The 18,908-nt window shown below is 44.1% G+C and overlaps 2 protein-coding genes and 1 long non-coding RNA gene across 11 annotated transcripts in view; 1 reads left to right on the top strand and 2 right to left on the bottom strand.

Annotated features, from left to right (window-relative positions):
- Nucleotides 1-511: 511 nt before the first annotated feature.
- Nucleotides 512-14,347, bottom strand: ZNF436 (zinc finger protein 436). Of its 2 annotated transcripts, XM_077150841.1 has the most exons (4): nucleotides 9,214-14,347; nucleotides 7,855-7,947; nucleotides 6,922-7,048; nucleotides 512-4,977 (listed from the first exon to the last, which is right to left on the bottom strand). In XM_077150841.1, exons 2-4 carry the CDS (start codon nucleotides 7,885-7,887, stop codon nucleotides 3,725-3,727), a joined length of 1,413 nt encoding a protein of 470 aa, XP_077006956.1. In that variant the 5' UTR covers nucleotides 7,888-7,947; nucleotides 9,214-14,347; the 3' UTR covers nucleotides 512-3,724. The 2 variants fall into 2 exon arrangements, with proteins under 2 accessions (XP_077006956.1, XP_077006957.1); XM_077150842.1 differs by lacking the exon at nucleotides 7,855-7,947.
- Nucleotides 8,917-18,908, top strand: part of LOC143674756 (uncharacterized) — a 24,037-nt gene continuing 14,045 nt past the window's right edge. For all 5 annotated transcript variants that reach the window (XR_013171201.1, XR_013171198.1, XR_013171202.1 and 2 more), the window contains exons 1-2: nucleotides 8,917-9,616; nucleotides 12,799-12,851. This is a non-coding gene — a long non-coding RNA (uncharacterized LOC143674756). The remainder of the gene's footprint in view (nucleotides 9,617-12,798; nucleotides 12,852-18,908) is intronic.
- TCEA3 (transcription elongation factor A3) overlaps nucleotides 14,626-18,908 on the bottom strand; it is a 44,106-nt gene continuing 39,823 nt past the window's right edge. For 3 of the 4 annotated variants that reach the window (XM_077150851.1, XM_077150848.1, XM_077150850.1), the window contains 2 exons: nucleotides 18,599-18,670; nucleotides 14,626-16,435 (listed from right to left, as the gene is read on the bottom strand). In XM_077150851.1, the coding sequence (XP_077006966.1) occupies nucleotides 16,370-16,435; nucleotides 18,599-18,670 (138 nt within the window). In that variant the 3' untranslated portion in view covers nucleotides 14,626-16,369. The remainder of the gene's footprint in view (nucleotides 16,436-18,598; nucleotides 18,671-18,908) is intronic. The other variant, XM_077150849.1, reaches the window with a different exon arrangement.

Below are 18,908 nucleotides of genomic sequence, written 5' to 3'. Positions count from 1 at the left end.
AGGTCATTACAGGGTCATTTTCTCCTATTAATTCTTCACAATTGTTTCTCATTGATGACCTCAACAGCTTTTTATCTATGAAATCAACTATTGAATAAGCAGGGCCCAAATTAGCCACTTCACCAAAGAGGTGGGTATCTAATGACTGCTTCCTAAGAGGAAATGGACTCCATTTCTCCCTGGGCATAGGAACTCCTTTGGGAGCAACACTAACTTTTGGAACATTGGGGAAGCATTTAGCAAATTATCAATTCAGTGTACTCAGTGGTGTTCCAAAGGCCTGGAAGCACAGTCCTAACTTAAATTTAAGCTCCAGAGAACAGTTCACACAGGAGGAAAACTGATTCAATAAAAATGATAATGGAAAAGTATTAGCATATCAAAAACGCTTAGAGGAGCAGCTTTTGAATTACACTTCTCCAGGTGAATGGACATTTTCCTTTAACTTTCCTTTTCAGAAATAAAAAATGCTGATCACGAAGAAAGGAGAAATAAAATGTTAACAAATTGCTTTGAACAAGAACTCTCTTTTATTTTCCAAGCTTGGCTATAGGGTTAATGAAACGTTTTAATATCATCGTTCTTTTCCTTCATTCAATGCATTTCTATCTTCTACCTCTGCCTAGGCTGGCACTCCATTTTTAAAAAATGTTTCTAAGAGAAAATTAGTTATAAGTATTTGAAAACTGGCCACACCCTACTAATACATAATCACAGCTTTAGGCATACTATACAACTCTTTCATGAAGAGAACCCTTGACTGTTTCTAAGAAGTATCTCTGTTCTAGAAATTCCAATCCTACTCCTAACAGAAATTGTTTTAGTATTCCTAAGGGATACCCAAAAATATCTTCTTAAAGCAACAAGACCTCTCACTTTTCCATTTAGATGTGGTTTTTTTTTTCCTTCCCTTCTCTAAAGCTAATGAGTCACCATACTAAATATTTCCATGTTGCTTTTTGCCACAAGTTTCATAGGAAACTGTCCAGGTTTTTACACCTTTCCAAAATATGGCAACATCCAAAGGGATCATCAATGAATGTGGGAATTCTCTGTTCTCTCAAATTCCCACAAAAGCATCTGTATAAAAATGCATCATTATAAAGACAACTGTGTCCAATTTTAATGAATATGATGAAAAGCTGTTATACGAGTCAGTGCTGCATTACTAAAATGATTCTCAAAGCTTTTCTGATTTTAAAAATTACACTTTTAATTATAGATTATTGTTAGAATAATACAGACGTAGATAAACACTCGTTTACTGTGACCAATACCATAAGGAAAACTGCTCTACATACTTACTTGTTCACTCACTCCCCACAACCATAGAAAACAGGCACAAAGTGTTCAGGGTCTGTGCAGAAGCAGCCAGGAACTTGGGAGCAGAAGGCATGCAAAAAGTATCAGCAGAGATGTAAAACCTTGACACAAAGTTCAACATAGCAAAGGGAGGGCAGCAATTGGCAGAAAGAGAAAAGACAGAGCTGGTCTAGCCCTTGCCCTTTTAACTTTCCAGCTGTGTGGAGAGATGGCTTAGTGCTTAAAAGCCGTGAGCCCTCGCCTGTACAAAGCCAGAAGTAGCAGCAGGAATAGGTTAGGGATGGGGAAAGGAGAGCAGGAAAGGAAAAGGGAGTGAAATACAGTTAGGTCATGGAGAAGTTGTCTTCTATGACCACACCCAAGATGATGCCAGTAGTGGCTCATAGAAACAACAGGAGAACTTTGATATTAAAAATCATCAGCAACACCAATACAGAAAAGACATATTTGAGTTTAGTCACCAAGAACATGTAAGTTGCTCAACAACTAAAACATGAATACCCAGAGTCTGCCAGATTTTATATAGAAAAAAAAATATGATCCCTGTCCAAGTTTTTATTCACATAGGAGTGGCAACATAAAGAAAGCCCCTTACTGGAGCAGATTTTCACTTCTGTTAATTTTGAGGCTGTTTCATTTGCAAGTGATGCAGTCCCACACGGATGTGGGTCACAATAACTCACAACAGAACACTAGCCAAGAGAACCACTGGCTCCTTCAACACCAAGCCACAAGGAGCTATGGCAGAATTTTTGTTGCTTTTTTAATGTTACAACATTCCCAATAAAACACAGCAGAAATAACTTGGAGCACTCTCAAAAGAAAACATTTCTTACACTTGTTCCATCTTTTGAGCACCAATTTCCTCCCAACTCTACCCCAAATGCTTAGGTAAGTATCAACATTTTGGGGTATTTCTTAATTTCTATTCAGGTTGAGATAAGAACTGACATTAATGGGCTTAAATTGGATCAACTCTTATTTTACCCACTTATAAGAAGGGAAGATGGAAATACATTCATACCTAGGTTTCTGAGTAGACTAAAGAGTTCTTTATTGCCACATGAGATAATCCCATCTGAGACAAGGACAATCAAGCTATTTGTCCACTCATTATCTCCCACAATTTATTGATACATATAAATAAGTGCCTGGTTCTATACAAAAACAGATCTCACAGGATAGTGAACATTAGTGCACTAGTGTTTACATTTTTTTTCCCACAAAGAGAGGGAAAAAGTACATTCCCCACACTGGAGTTACATCTGTAGTTCTGTCACATGATCAACATCACTCAAGAACATGCTAATTGTGTGTGACTGGCAGTTTTAGCTATCGGAGAAACCACAGAATACATGTTTCACATACATACACATGCCCTTATGCAAGCTAAGATAAACACTGGGATGTGGCCCTTACCAAATCCTAATGTTAGCAGTAGGGTAGACTGATCTAAAAGGGTAGGGGGGAAAGAATACAGAAATTATCTGTATTCCTTGGAAAGAGACTCTGTGCTTCCTTCCATGAAGTGGTTAATTCCACTTGCTCCTTATCCTCCACCATCACTCAGGTCCTATCTTTTCTTAAAGATATTTTCCCTCCAATGTTCCTTCCACTGAATCCTAACAAAAATTAGCAAATCCTGATTAATGGCAATAACAACAGGAGGGGCATATCTTGCCAGTCACCACCACGGATAGGTCCTTGGTCCCCAAACCTATGTCTCAGTTTTTCTTTCAGTCTATCTTCAGTTAGCTTTCACAAAGATGCAAGCTTTAAAAGTTTTAAATAGAAACCAGGGGAAGAATAAAAGTTATGATTACTGCCTTCATTGTACAGAATTCTCTCAGGAAGACAGAAAGATACAAATTCCTGAACAACTTGAGGAAAGAGGCCTTTGGAGGAGGCACGTGCCCAACAACAATGGTGAGTGAATAGCTATGCCTATTCCAGCAGAGTCCCTGGTTGCCTTTTTCAAAACAGCCATGATCACTCTACTACAGTCCCTCAATTCCCCTAGCATAGCGCTTTGGGCTAAGGATGGGAGAAATGAATTTTAAAGACGTCTTTCATTTCCAGGCCTGAACATTCGCCAGCATTTATCCCCTGGTCTTTAGATTTCCAGTTTTGTGGGGCCTATTTTGATGAAGTAATTCATGAATACTGAGTGAATAAAATTCACTATTTGGGAGGAGAGAGTAATGTTACTAAAGCCTTGGGTCAGAATTCCAAATGGCTTGTCTTTTTTTTGATGTTTTCAACTGTGGCCCACAGTTAGAAAATTCAATATGGTCAAAGAAGCTGAGTCTTGAGGGTTCTTTTTTGATATCAGAAGATGACTGATATCAAATAAAATTGTACCTTCAACTGAATCTTTTCTTAGTCATCATAATTACAGGACTTAGTCAGTGTGAACTCTCTTATGTTTAATAAGAGCTGAGCTCCGGCTGAAACTCTTCTCACATTCAGTACATTCATAAGGCTTCTCTCCTGTATGAACTCTCTGATGTGTGATGAGGTTGGAACTCTGGGTGAAACCCTTTCCACACTGCACACACTCGTAGGGCTTCTCTCCTGTGTGGGTTCTCTGGTGTTTAATCAAATCTGACCTTTCACCAAAGCTTCGCCAACACTCATTGCACTCGTAGGGCTTCTCTCCAGTGTGAATTTTCTGGTGCGTGATAAGGTGAGAACTCCGGCTGAAGCTTTTCCCACAAGCATTGCATTCATATGGCTTCTCCCCAGTGTGGGTTCTCTGGTGCTGAACCAAATGTGAGATGCGGCTGAAATTCTCCCCACATTCATTACAATGGTATGGCTTTTCTCCTGTATGGGCTCGGCGATGGCGCACAAGGTCAGAGTTCTGGCTGAAATTCTTCCCACACTCATCACATTTGTAGGGCCTCTCTCCTGTGTGGACTCGATAGTGTTTGATGAGATCAGATCTCTCACTGAAGCCACGTCCACATTCGTTACACTCATAAGGCTTCTCACCAGTGTGGGTCCTCTGGTGCTGAGCCAGGTGAGAGCTCCGGCTGAAGCTTTTCCCACATTCCTCACACTCATAGGGTTTCTCCCCACTGTGGGTCCTTTGGTGCTGGATTAGGTGAGACAGACGACAGAAACTTTTCCCACACTCATTACATTTGTGGGGCTTCTCTCCAGTGTGTATTGTCTGATGTTGAATGAGATGAGAGCTTCTTCCAAAGCTTTTTCCACACTCATTACAGTCATAGGGTCTCTCCCCAGTATGTGTTCTTTGATGCTGAATGAGGTGTGAGCTCCGACTGAAGCCCTTTCCACATTCATAACACTTATAGGGTCTATCTCCAGTGTGGGTTTTCTGATGTCGATTAAGGTCTGAGATCTGACTAAAGGCCTTTCCACAATGAGAACATATATGATATCGGATGCCTGTGTGGACTTCTTTATGGACAAGCAGATCAGTGACTTGTTGGAGAGGGTAGCTTACCCACTCTTCTGCTGTTAAATCTCCCCACTGTCTTTCTGACCTAGTCCCATTTTCAAAGGTCTCTTCATTTTCAGGATTTTCCTCAGTAGTCCCAACAGGTCTTTCAGACATGGTCTCAAATTCTACATCTTCACTAATCTCTTGCTTTGGATTCACTTCATTCTCACTCCTGATCTCAAAATCTGTAATAAAGGGTAGTAATAGTAATACTCGTAAATGTAATAAAAAATTACCATGTACCAAGTACTCTACTAAGCTCTTTGCATGAATTATCTCATTCGTTATCACAACCCACCTGGGAGTCTGGCATTTTGATGATTTCCACTTTATAAATGGGAAATCCAAGACACAGAGCATTGAAAAAACTTGCCCAAGGACACAGAGTAGTAAACGGTGGAGCCAGGATTCAAACTACAGATCTGTCTGATAAAAGGTGATGCTGTGTACCACTACTATTAATGCTTCTTTATGGAAATTGTATATATTCCTAGTATTTTGAAAGAAGAAAACAAACAGAAACAGACTCTAAATTAGAATTTCTAAAAGCCAAAAGCCTACATATTATATGTGTGCATATGCATGTGAATGGGTACATATATATTTTAACTTGTCAAGACTTCATGTTATCATCATATAATATTTACTAAGAACATACTAAGTTAATATGGAGAAAATCAATTTTTATTTCTCTGTCATGTCTTCGTTGACAAGGAAAAGTAACAGCTAAATGTCACTTGCTATTTTCTAGTGGCTTTGTAATGAAATTAGGGTTGGGAAGTTTGGAGAAGGCAAAAAAAAGATTCCTTGTTCAAAATATTCATCATATATAGCCTTAAAATGAAAATACATAAAATATACAACCACTGTCAATAAGAATTTTCTATTAGGCACTGTATGGTCCTTTTTTTTGGTATATTTTTCAGAAAGAGGTTACTAGGTATGTTGGGAGGAAAAGGTGCATGGATAAATTAGTTTGGTAACAGGGGCAGACAACATCTTCTCCTTAGAAATCCACAATGTCATGAAAAGTTCTGAGGTGTCCTGTGGTAAAGAAACCTGGTAAATACTATTTAGCCCACTCCCAAACTTATTTGGGCAAAAAACCTTTCTTTGATGCTTCCATCCTTCTAACTAGTGCTCCTTTGGCTGGACTATAGAAATGTAAATTTATATTTCTTTAAGATTTTTATTTCATGCTTCTGTTTTTGGGGTAGAATATTTGGGTTACAGACTGTAATAGATCTGGGTAAATAATTTATGGTTACTTTTCTAAAGGAAAGATCCAAGAAACTTGGGACATCAGGGAGAGACCAAGTTTAAGAAGAACTCCTTCACAGTAGCCTTTTGTTCTGAAAAGGCTATGGGAATAAACATTTCAAGAAAAGGATTAGTCCTAATAAGTGGCAGATGACCTAGCGAACCATACACTGTTGCCACCTGTGTCAAGTCTTAACAGGAGAGAAAATGAGTCAAAAGACTATTCAGCTCAAGAATACACTATTTATTTTAGTTACACCCAGACCAAAGGGTAGCTAAAAGAGAATACACGTTTGCCCACCATCAAAATTCAGCTTCCTTCCCTAGTAAAATCTGTCATCTCATTTATTTATTTCAGCATTCTCTTGAAATAACATTTGACACAATGGAAATCTAAGATAACTCTGAAATATCTCTAGACAAGAACCTCCAGATAATAAAAAACCTGAAGCAAACCTAGGGCTCTGAAGGCAAAACAAACAGAAAAAGGTGACTTCTGCCCTCCTATGAACTTGGATCAGAAGTCCCTCATCTCCTAGACCTCAGAGTCAAACACCGTTTACAGGGGCATTTACATACTGGCAAGCACCATTATGTCAGACCTGTTTGGTCAGTGATCTGTGCAAACAGGCTGGAGAATGGCAAATGACTCAGAGCACAAGAAATATGAATGCTTAAAATGCACAGAAACATTCTTTCTTTTTAGATGATATGATCTGGATGTTCCCATATACAAGGTTTGCCTGAGGAATTCAATCCAAGCTAAAAATTAATTAAGAGCTTAAAAAAAAAATCAACTAGGCTCTGTAAGAAGGCCTTTTTTGAAACAGTGTCAAAAACCTGGGGGTGAAGAAAGGTAGAACCCTTACCTAGTGAGACAACATTTCCATAATTCTCCTGCATAACATCCCTGTAAAGGTCCCTTTGTGTAGGGTCCAGAGGTCTCCACTCTTCCCGGGTGAGGTACATAGCCATATCTTCAAATGTCACTGGTGCCTGAAATCACAGAAATGCTTCCTCACTACTTGGTACCTAGGGCATTAGTTCCAGTTTTTCTTGAAATTAGAGACATAGCTAGAAATGTTAGGAAGGCAAGCAGTAAGTATTAAGTTTGATCTTTACAGTCCAAAGAAAAAATAAACATAAAAGAGATATGGCTTTTAAAAAAGGTGGGGGACAATTTATGAGCTGATCGCTCTGGTCCTATGGCCAGACATCTCTGCTCCACCTGGGAACCTTATCCTCTAGCCATATCTTTCTCAGATCACATCTAACACTTACATGGCTCCATACCTTTATTCAAAACATTCCTCTATTCCAGGAATATCTCTCTCAGACTGTAAAATCCTGCTATTCTTCATGGCTCCACTCCAATACCAACTGCTCTTCAACGTCCCCCAACCCTCCACTCCACTCCGTGCTCTATTCCTCTCTCAGACTCCCCAGACAGAATTAATCATTCCTACTTCTGGTTTCCCACACCACTGCACTTTGTTCCTATCAAAAGTAGCCTACTTCTTCAGGTTGTATCACGGTCAGCAGGATGTGTCTGTCTTCCCACAGATTGTGAGCAGGCGGCAGGGCCCGTCTCATCCATCTTTTGTTTCCCCGCGTTTAAAGGCATACAACAGGTGCTCAATAATTGCGTGTTTGGGGCTTTATTGGCCTGATACTAAGCACCTGGAGGCAGAAAACCGAATTACTAATCCCAGGGAATTCCCCACAGAGGTTTGCAAAGCAAAGAAACGCCCGAACGAGGTGGGTAAGCAGAGGCAGGGTCCGAGAAGCTACCCCGGGCTTACCTGGGACCCAGCCATGAGCAGGGTGGCAGCCATCTCGGGCGCAAGAGTTCGCCTCTCGGGAGAGAGAGCAGTAAAAGCAGCGAGCAGTCAGCGCTGAAGAAGGCGAAAAGCAGGGCGTGAGGCACGGAAAACAGGCCCTGCCCACTCCCCCAGGGCTGGAGTTCTGGCCGCAAGGCGGGCGGGGAGGGCCCTGGACCCGGGCCGGGTCACTCTTTCCTGACCCTCGAACGCGACCCGCCCTCTACGTCTCCGCCACCAAGAGGTGGAGGCACCGCTGGATATACGAGGACAGCCCCCTGGCTAGGTCTCTCTCCGGCCGAGGGTCAGGCCGATGCTGTCTCAGGGTGGAGGCTTTCAGCCCAGCCCACAGAACGCCTCCGCTCTTCCATCTCGAGGCGGGGCCCTTTCCGGCAGCTGTCTTAGCCAATCAGCTCACGAAGCTCGCGAAATGCTATGCCAATTAAATGCAGGCCTCTAGACCCGCCCCCTGCAGCGTGGCTGAGCGCCTCTATCACGCCTGCGCCTGCCCAGTAGCCTGCCGGGAGTTGGAGTTCCATTCCTGCGTACAAAGACGAGTCAGAGGCCAAAAGCCAAGGAGGGAAAAGAACAAAAGGGTAAAGACAGAAGCATGTCCTAGCCAGGGTGAAGTATCTTCCGCTTTCTCTTCTTGGGGACCCCAGCCCAGTCAAGCCGGGGAGGTTGCCCTGCTTCTTCTCAGTTCCCTAGAAGGTTCTCTTGAGTAGGACCTTAACCGCGACGTTGGACCCAATTTAGGCGCTGGCCTGTGTTGAACTCCGCTGGAATCTAGCCCTCATTTGACAGCTGAGATCTGAGAAGAAAGCGGCAGCCGCCCACTCCCCAGGGGAGACTCGGCAGCAGTGGTAGAACTTTGAACCCCGCCCATGCACTTCATCTCCCAGCAGTACCTGCGGCATTCGCGCCACGCCACGCAGACTACAACTCCCAGCAGGCCCTGCGCCGCTGGCCCGGCTCGCTACGGCCGCTCGCGGCAAGGCCTGGCTGTGTTTTGGTCCCCATCGCCATTAACCCTGAAGGGTTTGTCAACCGCGTCCTTTTGAGGGGGGTGGGGGGCTCCCTTTGCGGGGCGGCCAGAGTTGTACTCTACGGAAGGAAAGCAAAAACCCTGACGGAATTCCGAAGCGGGGAACGGGTGGAGAGGCGTGCATGGAAAAGAGAGCCAGGTCCCGGGGCGGGGAAGGGCCGTTCTTATCATCCCTGAGGGCTCGTCTGCTAAAAGGGTTTCTGGCGGCCACCTTCACCACAGGGATCCTGGGCTTCTGAGGGCCTGAGTCAGCGGGCCCAAAGCGGAAAACCTAAGTTGAAAAAGAACGGACTTACGTCTTGGGCCTGCAAAAGATCCACTAGATCGCCCGCTCCAAAATCCGAGAAGCCTCAAACAGATCCCAAAGCCATAAGGCAGAGTTCTCTGAGCTCTCAAGCGTTCGGAGAGATTGTAGAAATTTCACTTATTCCGAAGATCTCAAACCCGCAGATAGATTTCGAATCCGGAAACTTGCAGGCAAAGCCAGGATAGGCTGATCCCAAATACTCAACAGATTCTGGAGACCTCAGACTCTCAGGCAGCCCAGAGAACCCACAGCTGCTGGCCAAGGACCACCACCAGCAGCTAAGCTGCATTCAGCTGGGGTTCCTCCGAACGGAAGGATTTACAGCCTTCAGCCTTCTCTTCCCCCCAGTCAGGTTGAGGGAATTAGACAATGGAAGCCGAACACTAGGGCAGGCAAGTATTGTGCGTGCACTAGGGGAAGAGCTTCGAGCTCCCTGTAGCCTTGGAGAGGGAAGTGATGGAAAAAGAATATAGCAGCTTATTAGGGACTCCCACCCTCTTCAAGTTATAAATATCCCTAGAACCTTGGCTACATGCCCAGAAGCCTGTTGTCTCTAACTGTACAGGAGACTTCTCTGCCTGGGCTGGGAAAGGGGCTTTTCTTTTGTTTTGCAGATACATCCACCCACTGAGTACTAGTTTTTTTTTGGCTTTTGTTTGTTTTTCAAACATGACTCCAGGCCATGCTTTTATTAGTGAGTGTCCTGTTGCCAGTGCCCAGTTATTTATGGTTAAATTACTCAAGTATCTAGAATAACTAGGACCCTACCCAGCCATGAGGCAGACTCCCTCCACTCCCACTCTTTCTACCCCCATCCATGGGGCTAGGAGCTCTTTGGTTACCACAGAATGACACCAATCTTCCCATCTTAAAATTGGATCTGGGCACCACAAAACTGAATCTTGGAGGGTACCTAGAGGCAATGGCCCTAGCGGGAAGAGCGTGAGCCTTAAGATCAGAGAAACCTGTTTTGAAATTGGGCTGTGTACCCTTTGCAAACTCATTCAATCTCACTAGGCCCATTTCCTTTTCTTTAAAATGGAGATAATCAGACCTAAGGTGGTTGTGAGGAATCAGGTCACTTAAAGTACTCAGCACAGATTAAGAACTCAGATGACACTTGAATGGTGGCAGGGAAAACTTCCAGAAAGGCCTGTGGGGGTCTTCACTGGTTCAGAAAATCTGGGAGGTCAGGATGGCTTAATGGCTGTGAGGATCTGCTGGTGACCTTACTGTGTTTCTGCTGGAAATCCAGAGGGAGCTGAAGTTGGGCCAGTGTGGGGCACAGAACCCATAGAGCAGAGATACTGCCAGAAAAACTGCAAGTTAGGGTCTCATACTCAGGAAGCCTCTAGGTCAGGGGTTAATAACAAAACTCCTTGAAACGGGGAGGAGGGGACCATTTCAGACTTTGGCTGAGTAATTGCAGGTTTCTAACTGGGCCTAAGGCCAAGGTGAGGGCTTAAACCCCTCAGCCCAGCGGGGCACCCTTTTCATCCCTTCTCTGACAGATTGCTTTGTAAACTTTCTTAGGCCCTTTCTCCCTCTTGCTCCAGTGCTCTAAGCCCTGCTTTGTCCTCTTGCTGTTTCTTTAATTCCTCAGGCCTGCCTGGGGGCAGGACCACTCTCCGAGCCCAGCTTGGCTGCTTGCCTCCTTCTGTAAGAGCTTTTCTCTTTCTTCACCTGGGACTCTCTAGAGGGCGGAGGAGAAAAGAAGCTGAGAACAGATGGAAAGTATGACTGTAGTTGGAGCCCCTGGAGGGGAGCAGGGAAGAGGGAGAGGAAAGACAGTGGCTGAGGGGCTTCCTGTTGCAGCCTTCAGCTGGACTCTGGGTGTTGGGGTCACTGGTGGAGGAGGCGCTTCCTGCCTCATTGTTCAGGACTTCAGTGTTTCTCAGGAACACTTACTGTATGTGGGTTTTAAATCACCAACTTGTAAAGCTGTTTTTATTCCCATCATTCAGCAAACAATGCATGCCTACTCTGTGCAGAGGCAGCAGCAGAGCCTTTCACTGATGAAAGGGGTCAAGAGAGCCAATTTTGGTTGTCACATTATTTCTACGAGAGGTTATATATTATGTCAGATCCGTTTACTGGTTTAATCCAAGACCTTCCTTGTCTTGTATATCCTAGTGTCCATAACCAGACCACTGTGCCTGTGGAGCATTATAAATTATTATATTTTAATAAATCCTATAATCATCTTCCAGACAGCACATTTATATTTTTTGCTAGAAGCATTGATTTGTTAAATATTGAAAAATATGCCTTGATTTTTGTAATCCTGTTTTGCCATCTCTTCATTTTCAAATACAGTAGGCACTTCAAAAAATCAGAGTGATTTGGGCATCTCTTGACCTCTGAGAGGTGCTGTTAAGAGAGGTGATGAAGGTTCATCACTGCACAAGGAGTCGGGGGCATGGGGGCACTGCAACTTACAAAGAGGCATTGCAATCCAAGCACTACAGGGTGGAGCTTGTGTGCACCGAGTCAGGGAGGACTCATAGCTGGGGTACTGGGGGTGGGGTGGGGGCTTCACAGTGGAGGTGACATCTAAGTTGGCTCAAAAAAAACTGTGTGGGAGATTGTGAGACGGGCGAAGACATTCCAGACTTGGAGAACAGCATATGTATGCTAAGGCAAGGAGGCGTGAAAGGACAGAGCAAGCCAGGCTTGAGTATGGCTTGAGGGAAGAGTGTGGAGGCGGAGCAGCAGGGGAGGAAGCAGAGCAGGAACAGTCTCTCATGCCCCCTTGCCTGCTTTCCTGTTTCTCTCTGCCTTTGGCTGTGGGTCAGCAAAACTGGTGATGAGATGCAGATAGATTGGTCTGGGTGAGAAGGGCAGATTGGCTCTGCAGGAGGAGTGAGAAGTGAAGAAGATTGGGAGACTCTCTATGACCTCATGCATTTCAGTTGGTTTTCTCCAAAAAAGAAGCAACATTTTTTTAAAAAGGTAAACTATTGCATTTAAAATGTACAAGACTATTTAGTCCAAGTATTTAGACTACTTAAACACATCAAAGAGGCCCATATTCACTGAACACAGTTACTGGTGCTGCTATTCTGTACCAGACACTGAGCTGAAAGATAGGATGCTGCACTCCCTCCCCACCACACACAATGACTGCAGGACTGTTGAGGATTAAATGTGAGAATGGCTGCAAAAATGCATCACCCGGGCACAGAAGAGGGGCTTGGCGTGCAGTACCTATCATTACTATAGAAGGAGGTAAAAATAAGTCACAAATGCGCTATGAGATAAAGCCATATTTTAATATGACTTACAGGCCTAGGTTCAAATCTAGGTCCTGTCTCCTAGAAGCAGGTTACTCTCTGAATCTTGGTTTTCTTGGTCTGAAAAAAGGGCACAATAGTGACCTAATTCACGGGGGCCAGAGGGTTAGCTGCGAAGATCATTGTGAAGTACTCCCTTACACTCAGTAACGACAACAGCTAACATTTACTAAGCAGTCACTATGTGTCAGGCCTGATTATAAGGGCTTTCCTTATACTAGCTTAATGAACCCTCACAACAACCTTTTGAGCTAGGTGCTATTATTGCCACTGTTTTACAGATGGAAATGGAGGCATGGAGAAGTTTATATAATGTGCTCAAGATACTCATCTGGTAAGTGCTCAATGATTAATATGAATTACTGGCACTATCATACAAAGAAATATTAAATGAATCATCATGATCATCGTCGTAGAATGCCATGTATGCTATAAGAGTTTCACAGAGTTGGAAGGGAGTTCTGAGGAACCATCTTTTGTGGTCAAGGGTTCAGAGGAGGATAGCATCTGAGGTAAGCCTTGAAGTATGGGTAAGATTTTGACCCAGGTTGGGGAGAAAATTCAGGAGGAAGAAATGGACTAGGTAGTCACAGGTGGGAAGGCCCAGCTGGTATTCAAAAATAGAGCAAAACTTTCCCTTAGGCAAGTGCATCAGAAGCAACTGGGGTAGAAGATAAGTCACCAAAGACAAGCAAAGGGCAAATGGAGGGGAAGTTTGAAAGCCAAATAGAAGAGTTTGAATTTTATTTGCTAGCTGATGGAAATCCACCAAGGGTGTCTGGAGGAAAGATATGCTCAGACCTCTGCAGGGCAGATGCAGATAAGGTAGGAGGTGCTTAAGTTGGGAGACCAGTGGAAGGCCTTTGCACCAGTCCAAACAAAAAAAGAAAAGAAAACCTGAAAGGCAACTCTGAGGGTGATAGCAATAAGATGAAGACTTTTGCTTTCTCCCAACAAGGGAGAGACTGTTGAATTGACTACTGATTATATGAAGAGGGCAAGGGAGAAAGGTCAAAGATGGTTCTAAGGAATGAATTAGTTGACAAATAGAAAAAAACAGTAGAGGGGACTTTAGAAAGAGAAGATCTGAGTTCAGTTTCAGATTAATTGTACTTAGAGGATCAGTAGGGTACTTGGGAGGAGATTTCCAAATAGTTGCTTAGTGATATAAGCCCTTAGCTCAAGAAAAAACAGGGCTAAAGATAGAGATTTGGAAGTCTGGATGAGATTTCTAAGAAAGACTTATTCTATAGAATATTTAGACTTCTGTAATCCTTTGAAAGCATGTTCTAAATTGGTGATGGGATCTCGGATACATTTTTGTTTTCAGCGTCTTTTGGCCATAACAGTCCTAGTGAAAACTTCTTTTCTCCCATCCCAAGCACATCACCTCTCTGCTTCACTTCACCTGATCGTGTTTTTTCCCTCCAGTAAAATAACAATATCCCCTCCCCTAGGAGAACTTCCTGGATGGGCAGAAGTTAATGCTAACTCCATTGTGGCTTGCATCCTCTTCTTCTTTGGTATGGAGGAGGACATGGGGTTAAACGACGTGTTTCAGCTAACAGCATGTACAGAGGTTCTGGGACAAGGAAGAGCACAGCATGCTCTGAAGAAGTGAGGGCCAGTGTGGCAGGAGCACAGAGTGAGAGCACAGACAGAGGCCAACGCTTCAGGGCCTTGTAGGCCATGCCAAGAGCAGTGGGAAAAATGGAAGGTTTTAAGCAGGGGTGGAGGAGTAGGAGACTGTAACATGATCAGATTTGCAATTTTGAAAAGCCTCCTCTGGTCAGCCACAGCAGAGAGCAGGAATTGGAGTGGGTCCAGAATGGACGCAGGAAGGCCAGTTGGGAGGTTATTAGCGCCTGCTGATAAACAGAATCTGTGGCCTGTTCTTGCTTTTCTGTGTCCTTTTGTGAATGTAGATGTGTGCGTTACAGATGTGTGGACATGAGCCGATTTGTTATTTTGCTGTTTAATCTCCTTTATAAATAGTAAGGTTATTTAGGGTAGAGGTTCTGTTTCTCTTTTTTTTTCCCTATGCCCTAAATCCCCATGAACAATGAATATTTAAACCATAACTATTGAAAGTCGTCCAGGGAGCCACCTTTAAAAAACTCACCCTACAATAACCTTTATTGACGTTATTACATTGATAGTGGATGCTATTTTATTCTACTTTTGGTTTCTAGACATTTGGATGGAGAATTAGATAATACACAGGAAAATCCAGGGATCTGAGCACTTGCTACTCCACGTGTGGTCTGGCATCAGCTGGCAACTTGTTAGAAATGAAAAATCTTAGGTCCCACCCCTGAACCACTGAGTCATAATCTGCCTTTTAACGCCTTCCCCAGGAGATTCCCACCTACTTTAAAGATTAAAAAGCACCTGGGGATCTAAGCAGCATCCCTCTGCACTTCTGTGGATAAATTCGGACCTCAAATGTGGCATTTCTCACGTCCTGTCTGGAGTGGAAGTCTGTGCCTATGGCTTATTTCCCCTGCCAGGCCATGAATTCATAGAAAGTTGGGGCTGAGCCTTATGTATAGCTCTGGATCTCTCATAGCATCAAACACAATGATAGGAAGTAGAAGATCTGGGTTTCAGTCCTGGTTCTGCCTTTTATGAATTTATGTATTATATCATCTGTGAGAGTTTTTAGTCCTTCCAAAGGAGCTACCCCATATCTGACTATGTAAAGACTGAATGTGGTAAGATATCTCTGTACACAGTTTATTTCTAGACTTCATCATCAGGAGGAGCACCTGGCAGGTAGGTGGAAGGGGAAAAGCAATAACCAATTCCAGAGTGGATGATGCTGGGGTATTTGAGGAACTTAGGCTGTAGTTACCTGAGCACCTTTCCTAATGGTGAACCAAAACAGACAGAAACCCAGTGGCCTCTACACAAAGGGGCCCAGGAGTTCATGGGCTCCTGTGCTTCTGCGATTTTGGAAAGCACAGAGTCCAGGAGGCTCACTCTGAGGCTGCCTGAAGGCTAGGGACAGTCAGAGATGGAGACCCAGTCAGCTGTCAGTGACAGGCCCACCAGATCTGCTCCCATGACTTTTCCAGACGGTCCCAACTTTTTCCCAGAGTTCTTTATCAGCTTAAAAAGCAAGCCAGTGTCATCATGGGAGAAGTACAATAGGTCCCCTGTGCTCTGCAGAATTCCTTGGAAGCTCGAGCTAGAGATGGAGCTGTGAAGAACACAATGCTCAGGCTAAGGACCCTAAAGGGGCCATGGTACTCAGGGGCACTGCCTGAGCTCAGGAAGTTCTCTTACCTGCCTAGACCAGCTCTGGCATATTCAAAGGCCCCCAAAGCCAGCTATTTAACAGGGAACAGCAGAGAATTTGGGAAGAGATGAGGGAGTAGGGAAGAAACATTTCTACATGGTGTGGAAGTCATATCTGCCTAAGCCAAACCATGTACTAAGAGTTCTGCATGGGCAACTCTAGAGTGGGTGGCCTGGTATTTTTCAATTTAGAAAAGGCTAAGGGGCTCAAATTTAAGGAAGCAACTCAAAGCCAAGGTCAGACATTCCCTTGTCAAAAGCATGGCACAGCAGCTATGAGGCTCTGAAATTTCTGAGTTTCTACAAGAGGTTTGTCAACACAGATGCTTGGCATCTTACCCAATTAGGCTTCCCCTATTAGCCAATTGTTATTAATGACTGATCATTAATTTGCAAAAAAAAATCTTCCTCTGATTCCTACTTCCCCATGCAGAGTTTAGCATTTTTCTTTTTCTTCATTTTCATTTTTATTTTGTCTCCAGTTCCAATGGCTTAGTACTTCCTCTTTGTTCTTCCTCACCTTGTTCACTGCAGTCCTGGCTGGTGGGTCCATCAGCAGAACTGCAAAACCAAAAGGCCACCTGATTTTGAGAGATCTCCCTGGGTCACCCAAGGAGACTGTTGGGGAAAATGAAAAAGAAGATAGGGTCTGAAGCCAGACAGACCAGAGGTCAAATCTCAGCTCTGCCATTAGTAGCCCTGTGACCTTGGGCAAATCTCTCACCTGTAAAAAGGGGATCATATTGCCAGCTAATGTGAGAGTGATATAAGATTCTGAATGGATAGAGGTTCTAGCAGGTGGGCTCTCACTTCATGGACAAGAAAATCACTGTGATTGCTACTAATCACCAGGTTAGACTTTAGGTCTCTCACGTGGCCCTGGATACTGCCTGAAAATGTGGTCTGGAGCCATGCAGCTGCCAATAATAGCAATTAATAATAAGGGAGGAGGGGCTAGGTTTGGAGCATGCAGAATGCCCTCTCTCCAAGAACAGTCACAAAACCATCCTTTATTGAGCACTTACTCTGTGCTAGGCAGTATTAACACTCATTTCCTTCTCACAGTTACCCTATGAGGTAGGCACTAGTTTAATTCCCATTTTTACAGGTAAAGAACTAACTCAAGGTTGTGACTTACCTGAGCTCCCATGATACTAGTAGTTGACAAACTCAAAATAATACGAATAGTGATTTCTATGTATACATATGCTCAGGACTGCTTTGTATAGCTGTACAGGTTGCTAACTGCACAAGGGAGCCTTAAACTTAGCCCAAGATCTGCCTGCAGGCTCTGTAACATGGCATAGGGCTACGTTTTCCTGGAGAAATGGACACCTTTTTTAAATTTGACAAAGGCATCAGATGAGCTATCAGAGGTCTGTTATGCATTGTATGTATTACTTCTCTAATCCTCAGAATAACTCTGTGGACTAGATAGGAATATCCCCCTTTTATAGATGAGGAAATCAAGGCCCAGACAGTTAAAAGTCACTTAGCTAAGTTACTCGGTAAGTGGTAAAGATAGGATTGGAGCCTGATGCCAAAGTCCATGCTCCAAACCACTTGGCCACAATATTGGCCCCATTCCTAGGTGCTCATTAAAGGAATAAAGAAAAACACATATTTGTCTGGCTCTTACCTTTAAAAACATGGCAAGTCTAATGAGGCCTTAGACCTATTCAGGCCCTTAATCATGTTGTAAAGAAAAATCAAATCATTAGGAATTTGTGTTCTGGGCTGTGATTTTATGCTTGTTAGTTATCTGTTTATGTAGCTCAAGTTCCTCGCCTGAAAGTGAGAGTAATAGTATAAAGGAACATTTTCCCATATAGTTGTTTACAAAATGTGTGTGCATATGTAATAATCTCACATCAACTCCGGGAGAAGGGCATTATTATCACCCTTAATTTTGTGAGTGAGATGAGTAGCATGCTCAGGGTCACACAGTGACTAAGGCAGAGAGGGTACTTGAAACCAGGGCTCGAGACTCCCAATCCCACCCTCAGATCTGCTAAGGCCCTTAGAACTTTTGGAGCACCTGCAGCCTGCCTGGTGCCCAGACATCACACAGAACACAGCACAAGTTCAAATCAGATGGTACTGGGAGCTGATATGAGCCACATGATCATATTCAGCTCTTTCAGAAGGAGGCTTGGCAGGAAGGAGAAGCACTCTGGGAGGAGTCTTTACTTGGCTTCCATGCCTGAAAACAAAACCTCTGCCTTTGCAGGAGCTGGGGCAACCTAACCTAGGTTACAGCCTTGGATAACCAAGGCTTTTCCAGAAGTGCCAGAGAAGGGGAAGATGTCCTGGGGACATTTGCAACTCCCCTCTGACAGGGTTCAGACTTCCTAGGAGTCTCTCATCCTGGCTGTGGCCAGGTTCAAAGGAAATACCATCTGTGAAAGCACTTTGCAAAGAGATGTGGTCCAGATGCAGAGTGCTATTGTTTTTTCCTCCCCTCTTAATATCTCCAATATCCGGGGCTGAAAGCATCTATACTTAAATGGCAGACTTGCCCATCCTGTGATAAACTGTGGGCTGCTAACCCTCACCTCTGCTGGATGCTTCTCTTGGAAACTAAAACTCAATTGTGTGCTCTCTGCACCTCTCCATCAACAACCCACTGCTCTCTCTGGCTCTGCAGACCCACTCTGTACAGGCTGGCAAGCTCCCTCCCTGCCCTTGCACAAGGCCCCTTCTTGGCTGTGGGTATTTACTCCTTTGGAGGGCAAGTGTCTATGGATGACAGGAAAGGGAGAAAGATATAGATATACAGACCTTCCAGCGATTGCCACATTCATTGCATAAGACAAAGGTAGTCATGGGCTCATCTGCACTGCGTGTCTGCACCTGAAAGAGAGAGGGCCGCTCACGGAGTCACTCCCCTGCTCTAGGAACGGCCACGTCTCCCATTGTCTGTAACAGCAAGTCCAAATCCCAGAGCTTGGCACTGTCATTCCCATCCCATCTTGGTATTTCCCTCATCACCGAGAATTCCTTAATGCATGCTTTCCTCTCCTCACAGTCAATCACCTAACCTCCAGTAATCTCTCTGGCTCTACCTCTCCTTTGCACTTTCACTCCCATT

Source organism: Tamandua tetradactyla, chromosome 2, assembly GCF_023851605.1.
Source record: "Tamandua tetradactyla isolate mTamTet1 chromosome 2, mTamTet1.pri, whole genome shotgun sequence".
Lineage (NCBI taxonomy): Eukaryota > Metazoa > Chordata > Mammalia > Pilosa > Myrmecophagidae > Tamandua > Tamandua tetradactyla.
This window is presented reverse-complemented; position numbering and strand designations above follow the sequence as displayed.